Here is a 13,304-nt window from a genome sequence, read left to right as displayed (position 1 = left end):
AACACTGCACAAAAAAACCCACAAACATAGCTGAAAATTAAAGACACATCTTAAAATTGCGTCTCCTATCCAACTATTTAAAGTAACAGTCACCAGCGTGCCTTCATTTCCAGCGACCAGCTCACTCAGATTTACGGCCGAAATTGCATCAGCTGACGGTCATTCCTTCACCGTAAGCGCTTTCCAATCCTCGGACTGTGCGCCGTGTCCTTTTCTGCTGACTTCTCCCGAGCTGCACTGGTGCGTTGCCAGGGGTTTTTTGGCAGCGTTTCGTGGGGCAGAGTGGCTATGCTTGGCATGCGGCGGTTACATCTAAGTTGAAAAACAAACAGCACACAGTGATAGTCGCAGCGCCTCACCTTCACCTAGGCCTGGTTTGTTTGGTCCTAATGGTGCGGTTTGTCGGATAAAGAGGATGGATTCTGAAAGCGATGGGGAAACGAGGGAGATTCAAATTCAGTTTTAATCGTATTTATGGATGGAGTAACGATTTTAACTAGTGGGAGGTTTTCTTTTCCTTTTTTCACATCCTGCAGTTTTGCAGTCGGGGGAATTGGTTCTCTAAGAGAAATAATGTCTGACTTGTTCATTTGTGCAAAGAGGCCGCCTCTCTGCATGTATTGAAGGGGGCACATTTCATCTATTGGTGCGGTTCCAGGTGGTGTGGCTCGCTCGCCTCATTAAGAAATATTATCCAGCATAGCAGCCGCCCAGCTCCCCCTCGGCCAATCGGCCGCCATTGCTGACTGCTGGCTGCTGGCTGCTGGCTGCTGGGAGGGACATTTACTCTGGAAACCAGAGAGCTGAAAGACTATGTGAGGGGAGAGGGAATGGCATTAATAGCCGGGAGCTTTCCAAAATCAAATGAGGGTTTTTTTTTTTTTTTGGGGGGGGGGGGGGGGGGGGGTCTCCTCCGGCCCTCCTTCATCAATGATAAACTCCAGTTGTAATGCCCTTCAAAAAACCTCCCGCTTGCAGATTGTTCAACGTCAACGGGCCATTACGGGGGGAAGGAATGATGGTGGAATAGGGTAGGATCTTAGAGGTCATCGCCGTGTGTGTCCGTGTGCGTATTGCACTCCGCGGCGGCCGTCTTTTAGCTGGGAGGCGTTTGTGGATCTGTTTTTTCCCGACCTGCTCCGAGGCAAGCGTGGTTAAAAGGATCAGACAGATGTGTAGCTGTGTGTGGGTGGACAAGGCACCCGCATTCTATTGTTGTTCTCCACTGCACCCTTGAGCTCTCGGAATCTCTCTGTGAAGTTTTCTAGTGATTAAAAAAAAAGATCCACTCTTCTTTCTCGCTGAGTGAACAGCACTGAGGCTTTGCATTCCATGCAGCACAGTTTTTGTTTTGTTTTGTTTAGACAGAACACAACAATCCCAATTAATATCAATGACCAAATAATGTTCGTTTTGTATCAACACACTAGACCTACTTTGTGTTTTCCGGTGTTTTCCATTGCAGTTTTTCGCAAAATAAAAGTGATATTTAGAAAATCTCAACGAAGTACAATTGTGATTTGCAGGTGTTTCCATTGAATGGTGTGAAGCGCATAAACCGTAATTCTCCTCAAATCTCGTTCCACAAGACCCCACTTTGTCATTTTCACTTGAGGTGAACTGGTCACCTGACGCCCGTACGTCACGAGACTCGTAAATGCAAAACAAGTGTTTCCATGACACTTTTGCAATGTACCTCTATGTCGACACGTCTGAAAAACCACCTCATGAGAGTGTAAAAACATTTTAACGATACGAGCGAAGTTTAGGTGTTTCCATGACCAATTTTGTATTGTAATGTTTAGGTTTTGTGCAATTCTAGGAATAATGGAAACACAGCTAGTCTCTCCCTCCAAACATGGTTGCTATGTAAATAAGGTAGTGCTAAAATACAAGCCCCTGGTTCACATTTAACAACTAGCCAGTGAATTGATTTAATTTGGGGCTTTAGCTACAAGACAAAAAAAAGTGAAATTATTTGGTCAACAGACTCATTTTAGCACTTCACTCCACGTTTCAGCATCAGCCATTGGCACATTGGACCAACTCCACCATCATCATCATCATCATTCTTCTCCAGCACAGAGGACAGAAATAGTCAGTCGTCTGTTGTGTTTGAATTGTTGATGCGGCTCTACCCTTTAGAATTTCATCTCAGAATTGTCGCTGTGTCCATCAGGTTTTCAAGAAGGATGATGATAACTGGAGAACAATTAAAAAATATTAAGAATTATTCAGCATAAAAAACGTTTTGACCTAAACCACCATGAATTTCTATTCATATGTAATGTCCATTGTGCATTGCAAATAATTGAATGCAACAAAACTCGTTTGTATTGCTAATCATAAATTACAATACACAGTGGTAGATTTGAACAGTTTAACATCAAATGCACAATTCACAGTTCAATTCATCCATTAGCGCAAACAATATGAACCCGTATAGACATGTTTTGAAGTTTGGCGCGAGTGAGTAGCTGCCGGTGGTTGATCTTCACTCTGATTGTACTCAAGTTGTACCAAACCACTGAATGGCGAAGGAACACTTCAAACCCAAAAGCACTGCTTTCACACTAAACGCTCCTAAAACTGCCAAGCCACCAACCAGATCAGGAGCAATAGAACTGTCTTAAATTCTCAGGTGCTAGTCCATTATGCCTATAGGTGGCGATGTTGATGCAGTGTAATCTCCCATGCAAAATGTTGGTAATAATTATGTTTCTAAATTATAGTGTTCCCGACTGATCTGCTGGATAAATCAGGCTTCCTCGTCTCTTCACGGCAGAGCGGTGAAGTGAGAAAAAATTAAAACGTTGCACCGCGAGAGATGTACTTTTACTTGCCCTTGAGGAAATGAACGGGTGAAGTGAGATTTCCTCACGGCTGTGCTTTTCTGCAAAATTCAATAGTCTCAATGCTGGCAATGAGTCACATCTGTATTGCTGTTTACATACGCCGCACTTGGATTCAATATTAAAACAACAGTGTTTAATCCACGGAACGCCTTTTTAATTCACTCCAAATTCTCTAAAGTCATTCCATAAATATGCATGTTGAATAAAGAGCACGGGGGCCGATTCCGTTGTTTGCCGCTATCTCTTATTAAAGCGCACGTTGCAGCGCCACAGACATGCGAGGGGAGAAGCATGTCCTCCAGCAACCGGCGCCACTTTAACAAAAGAGAACTGGGCTGGAGCGGGAAATCCTCGATAATCAAATAAATAATCTCCTTCATTGTGCACGGCTCCGCTGCACGCCTGCTCCAGGACTCCGGGTTGTTAATGGACAAGCCGATACAACCTCCAGAGAGAACATGAGCACCACTGCAGTGATATTGAACCAGCCGAGCCCCGGCCGTAACCAGATCGTTCCCCCCCTTTAGCTGAAACAGAGTCCGCTTTGCATCAATATGCAGCTTATGAACATGAGAAGCATGTTCTCCCAGTTTGCCGCTGCAACAATGGGGCGCAAGTTGAAAGGAAGTGGTTGTTCTTTTTTTTCCTTCCTATTTTTTATTCACAAGTATGATTTCATAGACCTCCAGCGTGGGCCTCTCCTGGGCTCCCTTCTACAACACAGAGTTTTGTCTTGATATATTCTCTGTTTCTTTTTCTTTTTTTCATGCAAAGTGTTTCACATCCAGGTTACTTATTGCACCAGCTTCCCATCATAGATTCAGACTTTCTTATCTTCACTCACCCTCAACCTTTTTTTCCCTCTCCCTCTCTCTCTCTCTCTCTCTCTCCACCTTAACATTCAGAAGGAGCCATCAAACGCCTGGAAACTCAGAGACTCAGAATCTTATCATCTGCGCTCTCTCACTTGCTTTACAGTCTCTCTGGTCACCAGTCAATATGTGCTTTCAACCCCTTTTCTTTACCTTAATAAGTTTCATTTCGCCTCGCTTTCGCCTCGTTGCTTTGTTTCCTGTCAGATTTACTGTTTTCCTGTCATTTTAGTCCATCAGCCATTTTTTTTTTTTTAGAACTTCCCAATCAAAACTATACATACGTAGTATAGGCCTGTTTGAACTAAAGGTAGCGAAATGTTGACAACTTGGCCTTTTTGTCTATGGAAGTGAAGCCGTTCAGCTCCATGACCCCGGGGCTTCTGTGCTGGATACAGATGTTCCCTTGAAAAGTTGTGCCGTGACGTGGCGTGAGCAGCACGCAGATAAAAGCAAAAAAGATGCACGTTCACGCTGCCAGCAAGGGGCATACTGAGTTGAACATCGCTGATCAGACGCGGCAGCCGGTGGTGACGCTGTCGGTCGACTTCTCATTGAAAGCGAAGCTAATAAAATTGAACGTGGTTGTGGTGAAACCAGATGACAGCGTCGATCAAACCGTGTCATTATTACATCTTTAAAGATGGATTTCGTGCCGGAGCTGCCTCATGTTCTGCCGCGTCGTGCGTCTCATTACGTGGCTCGTTTGTTTTCCGGCCGATTGGGGATCTCGGTTTCACGGCGTCTTCCAGTAGGTAAATAACACCTCCTTGAAAAATGTTTTGCCACTCTTGTCAGCTCGATTTTCCGCAACACGTTCCCGCGTATAACAATGCGCATAATCTTCTGAGGAGGATTTGTTTGTTTTTTGGGGGGGGGGTTTTGTTGTTTTTTTTGTTGGCTTGCCGAGCTCCGCCGTGCACACTCACAGGTGCGTGAACATCACACACCCCGTGGTGTAATTGTCTGCTCCAAATCCTCTGCAGGTGCCGCCGAGCCAGACACACTGTAGCGGAGGCAAGGCGTCATTTCCATTTCAAAAAGCTCCATACTGCACTGTATATGTGCGCAAGGGCGCAGTCATGGGGTTGCTGTGGTTTCCGAAAAATCCTTTTTCAGCTTTAAACAATATAATGAAAGAAACTTTGTCCTTTTCTGGACCCCCGGCGGCAAAAATATCCGTGAGGTCATCAGTCAACCTCAGAGAAGCGACGACGAGAGCGTCTTACTTGAAACTTGTTCAAATATGCATGCTGTTTGCCAAATGTTTTATTCATGGATCGCTGTGTAATCCATTGTGGGCAGAGCTGTTTGTGTGTCACTGAAGAATCGCTTAATACAACATGAGACCATCAGCTGAAGCCAAAGGTTGGCTTCGGGGGGGGGACACGTTGCTCACGGTGCTTGTTTCGCAGGGACGGCCCGACACTGCCATCTCACTGGCGTCTCTTTCCCGCCTCCAGATTTCGATCCGAACCTCGGCATGATGGCTGCTGGAATCACACCCCTCAATCCCATGATGCCCGGCCTCGGTATGGTGCCTGCGCCCGTCTCTCAGGAAGTGCCGCTCATCAAGGAGATCATCCACTGCAAGAGTTGCACCCTGTTTCCTCCCAACCCCAGTAAGTCCTGAAGGCTGAGCCTGCACTGGGAGCCTGCACTGGGAGACAGTCGGAAGAGTCGCAACATGATGGAGTCCCTTTTTGTAATGCCACTCAATGCGATGCACTCAGGGTTCCTAAACATTTGGTAATTAGGCTTATGCAATCTGATGATAACGGCATCTCTAGGTACTAATAATAATAATAATAATAATAATAATAATAATAATAATAATAATAATAATAATAATAATAATAATAACTAGGGATGCACCGATATGAAACTATATTTTTTTAGAACAAGTAGATTACAAGTACTTGCATTTCAGTGCTCACTGATATTGATACAGAGTACTTGATAACGAGGCCAGTACACACAAACACATTATAATAAACTTTATTCATATAGCACTGCTCATACAACATGTGCAACACACAGTGCTTAACAACATAAAACAAAACAAAACAAAGCAAAACAAAGAAAGATAATAATAAGAAGAAGAACACTGCCCCTCCCCACAACCCTTCCCCACGCCCCATATGGACCCACCCCTCCCCACCAACGCATATAGACAAACGCCCACCCCCAAATTCACACAGACATTTGATAAAATGGCTTGGCACTGAAGAATCGGATGAGGAAAGGCCACTATTATAGATTTACTTGGATTTTTTTTTTACTATTTTTCCACAGATGTTCTTTTATTAGAGTAACTTTCCTCAGCATGTCTTTCTAGAACACATAGGACTAGTATCAGTGTGGTGGTATCGGCATGTATTTTACGAGCTCGAGTAGAGTACTCAGCCCCAGTATCGGTAACAATACCCAATACTGGTATCGGTGTAGGTGCATCCTTAATGATTACAATAATAACAATAATGGTTTGGTTTATGTGACATTGTGCTAATTAGGTTGTGACTTTGTGGTTTTACATTCCACAAGGTGCTTTCCACAAAGAAAGCACCTTCCAGACCATCACCCAACTTTTCCATAAGCATTCTTATAATATCTATCAACATCAATTACGCCCGCAGCTATGTAGAGATTCTCCCGTCAGTCATACACTTTCAGCTGCCCGCCACTGTAATCATGTTCCACTCATGTGGCCGCACGCCTCTTCCATTTTCAGTTTTTCGCCCGCACTCTTAAGATCTTTCTCTGCTGAGCAACATGTTTATCCTGAAATGTCCCAACTGTATGTAGGCCTTTTGTTTACTTCTGCCTTTGTACACCTCTTTTTTTTCTAAACATACTCCAGCGAAATCACACAGCGCCACAGAGGCATTATACAGTGTTACAGCACTGCCGTAGAAGCCAGCAGTGCCTTGTTCTGTCGCATTTCCTGGTAAATACTGCCTTGCTCGTGCCCTAATATTAAGCCTGTCGAGTTTATCTGGTTCCTGCAGATACAAACGCAGTCATGGGTGAAGTAGTAATGCGTGCTGCACGCCTTGTTTATCCACCAACAAGAGGGTGAAGGGTGTCGGGTGGTGTGCTGTGCTGTGCATTAAAGTGTACAAATGAGGGTTGGAAAAAAACAAAACAAAGTATACATTTTGTTTCATTCTTTCCAAAAAAAAAAGAACTGAGTAAAATGAAAGAAAGTATGAAAAAAAAATGGCTTTACTTTTACATTGAAAGGGAAAGATCACATGCTCGGCTAACCTGTCTTTAGTTGGCTTTAGTCTCCTGTTCACTAAAAGCCCCTGTTGCTGATGTGTGTCTAAACCAAACACCGTCACTGTAATCTGCACTTTGACCAGGCCTGCCGTCCAAATCCCAACCACACAGTACAAGCCGCGTGCATCTGTACAGCCTGGCTACAGAGGTGCGCCGCGCAAAGTATATTTGTCTCACCTCATCCACCCAATTATCCAGACTTTAGGAAGGAGGCGGCGGCGGCGGCGGCATCAGTGGCGGGGCACTTTGTTTGATTCTGCCTCCACATTTCAGAGTTCTCGCTACAGAAAGCGTTCCGCCTGCGGACTTTATTCAAATAAGGCTTACATGCCGTTTTCAAGGTGAGGCGAAAAAACAACAGACGTCTTTCTCTGCAGTCGGATCGACGAGCCGCCTTCCCTTTTTCACGAAAACAAAAACCAACATTTGCGTATATTCTCGCGGGCAAACGCGCTTCTTCTGCCGCACCTGTGACGCCGCTTCCAAAGTCATAGTCGAGGGTCTAATGCGCTCATTATAGCTCGGCGCCGACGCCGGCTGACACGTCGCCTCGCCGAGGAAGAAGCTGATTAAAAGTTTTAACATCCCTCTAACTGCTCATTATAACGAGGGAATGAACTCCTAGAAAACCTCGCGCACACTTCAGCCCCGAGGCTGCGCGGGGGGGCTCCGTTTGTCGAGAGAACGGCAAACAATTTTAAAGCCGCTGCAACTTTTCTGCCATGTTGTACGTGTCGCACCTGTGGGTACTCGCTTTCTTTTCATTCTATGTGCGGCTGTGTAAACCCCCGGGCCTTTGCGCGCCGCTCCACTTGAGCTGTTGATTTCTGCGCTCGGATCGTCTCACCTGTCGCCTGTTTCGCCGCCGCCGCCACCGCCAAAAAAAAAAAAAAAAACATGAAAAAGTTCTTCAAGCCAAGTGTTGCGAGCAGGACGACATCTAAAGGAAAAGTGCCCGGCCGACCTTGAGTCTCCTCATGAAAGTCAAGTAACTCTCAAAGATTCAGCTCGACATCATAAATAGAAGCTCCTAGACCCTGAGGAGGATTGTCATTGGTGGTGCCGGCAGCTGCTAGAAGCCCAGTGAAGACAAATTGGTCCCAGATGAGCAACCAGATTTTTTTTTAAAAAACACACACGCATACACACACATACACAAGCACATGCACATGCACATGCACATGCACATGCAAGTCAGAGGCTTCACCTAAATTTGCAATTCTTTCATGGTTTAAAATTCTAATCAAGCCCTCCTGGGGATTTACGTCCAACCATCTGTGGCTGATATAAAGGTTCCATGATGCCATTTGGTTACTTTCCCATCCGCTTTTGTTGCAGTCCAGTTCTGAGGTTGAACTGACTCAACAGTGTCGACTAAAGATTGGAAACGGATTGTGACTATAGCCGTTTTTTTTATTCACTTTTACCTGATATCCTTATGTAATACCAGTCCCTAGTATCTTGTGCTTTGTTGAATTGTGTGAAATGTGCCTTTTCCAGCGAGTTGATGAAAAAATATGAATACAAATATTACAAATATTAAAAGTATAGACTATATCCAAAGGAAACTTAAATGCAGCTTGGCTATCCTCTGTATTGCAAATGAGGTGTTAGAAGAAAGTAGGTGAATTGGTGGTTTAAAAAAAAAAAAGTGTCTTCAGGCAAATTGTCCCATTGTAGCTGTCACTCCAGTCAGACGAGATAGAATCGCCCCGAGGAGCAGGATCAGGAGCTTAGACTTGTGGAAGATGCTCGGAGGAGGAAAACTGCTTTCTTCAGAAAAACTCACTTAATTGAGCAAGCTCGTCACAGAATTCTGTCAATCTAAAGTTTCCACACCTTTCAGAGGTTAAGAGCTTTGTTTGGATTGTTTGACTGTTTTTTACAAAAGCGCAACACAGATTCTATTGGCGAGACGAAGGCAGCAGCAGAGAACAAACAGCTATTCATCCTTCAGCCTCGACACCACAAACACAGCATGTCAAGGAAGTTGCTCCGCCAGGCCGCAGATGGTATCCATCACAGGCATTTACCACTAAATAACTGATTGCTTCCCCCATGGTTCATCCAGTGTCCCACTGCCTGCAGCCGTACTTGGGCTCCTTCATCCACCAGCTGCTGCAAGCTACCTCTACTTCTACTTGTACTTCTTCTCTGCGTGTAAAACTCTCTCCTTCCCATCGCTTCCCTCTCCCGGCTCCGTTACGAAGCCGTTTGCGTTCAGCCTCCACGCGCGTCTTTCACTTCCTGGCTTTGCGGGAACCTTTTTGCCCCACGTCGAGACCTGTGGGCTGAAATTAGTGGCTCCGCTTGATATACACTGCGTGTTGTCTGCCTCTTTTCCCACATCCTTTTTCTTTTTATAAAGAGATTTCTTGGAGAGTTTTGATCAGGGAAGGTAAAATCTGGGTTCAAGCTTTGAGAACCTGTGTGTGTCGGTTTTATGTGAGCACACAAAGAAGGTTGTGGGCACTAACTCTCTTTTTGAGTGGTGGAAGATCCGCTTCCACACAAGTCTGTGAAAATTGAATTGCCTCCAGTACATTGCATATTGAATTCAATTTCCAATTGAAGGGAGATTTATCAGCAAATCTTTAGTGAAGACTTCTTTGTCCCAAATAATTCACACTTAAAATGGTGTTTGTCTATTTTTTAGATCAACAGTCAGAAGCAATAAAACAATAATAACTGATCACATTTTAAATATTGCCGTATTTCAGGTGTTGGAAGAAGAACAGATTGAGTTCTGGGGTTCTTGACTTCAGGAAAACGGACCGTTCTGTGGTCTGACGGTTGTCAGCAGCAGCAGCGGAGACCTCGTGATATCGCTAGCCCGGATGCGCGTACTAATGCTGTTCTGGGTGTTTTAATACGCCGCTGCAGAGAACCTTCTGTCCCAGCCATGCAATCTGACGGTGCGTCTGGTTTGGATAACTATTATTGATGTCTCGTAATTGGCTCCCAAAGTTAAAGGAAGAAATAATGAAACAAGTGTTCACGGTCGCTCGCTTCCTGAGATGCCCAGAGGAAATGAAGTTTGTGTTGTTTTGCTGCAGAGAGGGAGCTACTGATGATGGAAGCTGCCCACGAGCAAAGTGAGGACATGTTGCTTGATTGGCCTTCTCGGGTGACTGAGAGCGGAACTAGATTGAGTCGAGTGCGTGTGAGGCAGCAAACCTGGTGCAGCTAAACTGTGGCAGCTGGCCTTATTGCACTGTACTGAGCTGGTGTTAGTTAGCGCATGTGTTTTTTTTTCCTTGTGGGGTTTTGTTTTTATTTATCAATTTATTTTAATTGGGCCGGAAAAATCGAATTCCCCCAAAACCTGCGTGGGCAGAATAGTAATCACCTGTTTTAACGTCACCGTAACGATAATGTGTTTCGCCCATGGTCTCTGGTTTATTACAGCTCCAATAAATCAAAATATTATGATTATGTGCAAAAACATTTGTCTTTGTAATGATGGCACTGTAAGACTCGCCACAACACGCTGCCCTGCTCAGTCATCTGTTTGGTTGCTGTTCTGTTTTCTTTCTCTACAAGAATGATGACTTTTCGGATAGTTTTGAAGGAAAAAACACTTGAAGTTACTTAAAAACTCTTCCATTTTGTTTTTTTTGTTTTTTTTTTGTAACCAAATGAATTCAGGAGCATAGACTGGAGGAAGGCAGCTGCTCGTGTGCGAACTTGAAAACGAAGCTCTCCCCTTTCTGAAAAATGAGCGCCGGCCTGCAACTTTTGTTTGTCTGCGGTTGACGTGAATGTACTCAACATGTTTACTCAAGTGTGCATGCGCCCAGTTAATCTTGTGGATAAGAGTCGGCAGAGAGGCGAAGGCTCCTCCCCGTTGCCGTCCCTCAGGCCATAAAGAGGTGTTTAGCCAGTCCAGGTGATGGATGGTAATGACCCGCACTAGCGCAACAAACCAGTGGGTGGCGACGCCAGCAGCTAGCTTGTGGGACAAGTCCAGACTGAGAATTAGCCTCGCTACCCTTTTCTCTTCAAGAATCTGTCAGAAGTAAAATCAAAAGGCGTAATTATTTGCGGAACAATTGCATCCGCACAACAGACGACGTTTCATATATTGTAATTTTACTTTTTTATTAAGGTGTTCTAGTTTTCTTATTTTTGGCCTTTTGCCTTGAATTTAAAAAAGTTTGAAAACCCAATTATCTGTTGGCGGGTTTTGCATCTGCAATCTTCTTCCTTTCTTTCAAGAGTTCTGAATCCTCATAGCTAGTCAGTTTTCAGCCTGCCGTTCGGAATTGTGACTGTCCTGACATGCATATCAAACAATAAAACAACAACATTATGCTATAAATGTGCCCTTTAATTACTTTTAAAACTCTAGTGCGTACACGTGCTGTTTCCCACCATGGATCGTGGAAAAGCTGCTCTCCCCCCGTCATCGGGCGACCCCGCAGCTTCTCGTCTCGGCTTTATTTGCATAATAAATGCAATCACCCCGACCGTCAAGCACTTTATGAAGTCATGCATTTATTTTAATTAAATCAGAAAATCATGAATAGTTCATCTGACTCTTGCGCACAACCGCATTTGCATAAAATGCCGTAATGCACCGAGCGGCGGGAGTCAGGAGCCCAGCAGGCGGCCGAGTGGATGGCACTATTATCTCATCCCTGGAATGTGACATTTAACCAAATGGCGCCAGAATATCTAAAACTTTCTTCTTCTTCTTTTTTTTCTCAGAACAATAATGACTTTTTTTCATTCACAACATGACAAATAGTTGGGGTTTTTTGCTCCTCTTTTCATCGATCGTCTTCGTCTTCTTCTCCTTCTTCTTCTTCTTCGCCGCTGTCCTCAGCGCCGCCACCCAATAATCTCCTTGTGCACTGAAAAGGTCAGCTATTCTGGAACTCTTTGTTGCTCCTGCCAATGAAGCCTTTTCCTCTCTTTGTTATGACGGCTAAAAATTGGTGTCATCCGCCCGCTTTTGGTACTCAAGCTAAAGGCCTTTGGATCACTCGCGCTGTACGAATCCCATTTGAATGAAAGGGGCCGGCCGAGCGGAACTTAAGCGGCAGCACCTCAGTGTGAGAATGGGCGGCTGGGGTGTCAACGCCGGCTCTTCCCTCCGCAACTCCATCACGGTCACGTTTGCGTCAGCCGCCGCGACTCTGCTGTCACCCGACCACCAACGTCCGGAAGTACCGCGGCATTCCGCTGATTAGCTGGTTCGCTCCTCATGGACCCGACTAATCACATTCATCATGGATGAGAAGCCTGATGTATTGGAGATTAGATCAGTCAACACTCATCTCTGTTGAATAAGTGATTCCTTGCGAAGCAGGAAACCTTCCACATGAGAGGATTGGCAATCACTTTGTGGCCAACAAAGCATTTCATTTTCACGCATGGAATGGTCCGATATTAACATTTGTCTAAGTCCAAATGATCTTAGCATATTGCTCCGGGTTGTCATTATTCACGCATTGCCTGCAATGAGGATTTTTTTTTTTTTTTGGCTGCAAGTGCCATGTTTTAAACATGACCTAATTTAATTCAGCCCTCATTAAGCTTCAGAGTTAGTTTTAGTTTTGGGTTTGTTTGTTTGTTTTTTTCTGTTTTTTTTATTTCTTTTGGCCATTTTAAATCTCAGTCCTCCTGCAGGAATCAAGCTGAATTGTGTTTGCTTACCGGAATTTTTCTACACTTGCATATTCTAGATATTGTGTATTTGTCTTGTTTTCCATTTGCCACTGTGAATGAATTTACAGGTTTTGCACCCACCCAGATTATTTCCAAGGCTTGAGATCGTGTTTTGAATTGAACGGTGATCAGTTTGTTTCCCTGTTGGCCATCTTAATTATAACCTTCACCGTCATGAAACTTTTTGTACAGATGCATTGATTGGAGCCACGATGACTTCCGGGGGCGATGTATCAATCATTTTTCAGTTTTGGTGAATGAGCAGGGTTTGGAAGCGCCAGGTGCTGCTCATTCACACTTCACACGGTCAGCTGTGTACGAGAGAGCTCAGCCACAAATGATGAGGGGGTAGACATGCCAGCAACCACGGGTGGAGTGAGGGAATCCAGTTATTGTTGAAAAAGTGTCTCTGTGGTTTCGCTCGAAAGCACCAATTAGCTCACCCACGCCTCGGAATCCTCCTCCTGCTGGAACGAGCCACGTTTTTGCGTATCGTATGAATTCAGACGAGTCAGCAAACTGATCAGCTTCATGCCTCCGTTACAAACACGGCAAGGTGGTAAGGCAAAGTATAACCTGATTTTTGGGGGTGATTGTCTTGGTTTAGAACTGACCATTCAAC

General features: G+C 44.7%; 1 protein-coding gene across 6 annotated transcripts in view; it reads left to right on the top strand.

The window, feature by feature from the left end:
- enox2 (ecto-NOX disulfide-thiol exchanger 2) overlaps positions 1 to 13,304 on the top strand; it is a 126,243-nt gene that overhangs the window by 86,832 nt on the left and 26,107 nt on the right. For 5 of the 6 annotated variants that reach the window (XM_076011898.1, XM_076011920.1, XM_076011891.1 and 2 more), the window contains one exon: positions 5,191 to 5,349. The exons of the other annotated variant lie outside the window; for it this stretch is intronic. In XM_076011898.1, the coding sequence (XP_075868013.1) occupies positions 5,191 to 5,349 (159 nt within the window). The remainder of the gene's footprint in view (positions 1 to 5,190; positions 5,350 to 13,304) is intronic. 6 annotated transcript variants of the gene reach the window in all.

Source organism: Nelusetta ayraudi, unplaced genomic scaffold (assembly GCF_046127955.1).
Source record: "Nelusetta ayraudi isolate G7.1 ecotype Tasmania unplaced genomic scaffold, CSIRO-AGI_Nayr_v1 ptg000005l, whole genome shotgun sequence".
NCBI lineage: Eukaryota > Metazoa > Chordata > Actinopteri > Tetraodontiformes > Monacanthidae > Nelusetta > Nelusetta ayraudi.
The sequence above is the reverse complement of the archived record's forward strand: the minus strand, read 5'-3'. Positions and strand labels throughout refer to the sequence as shown.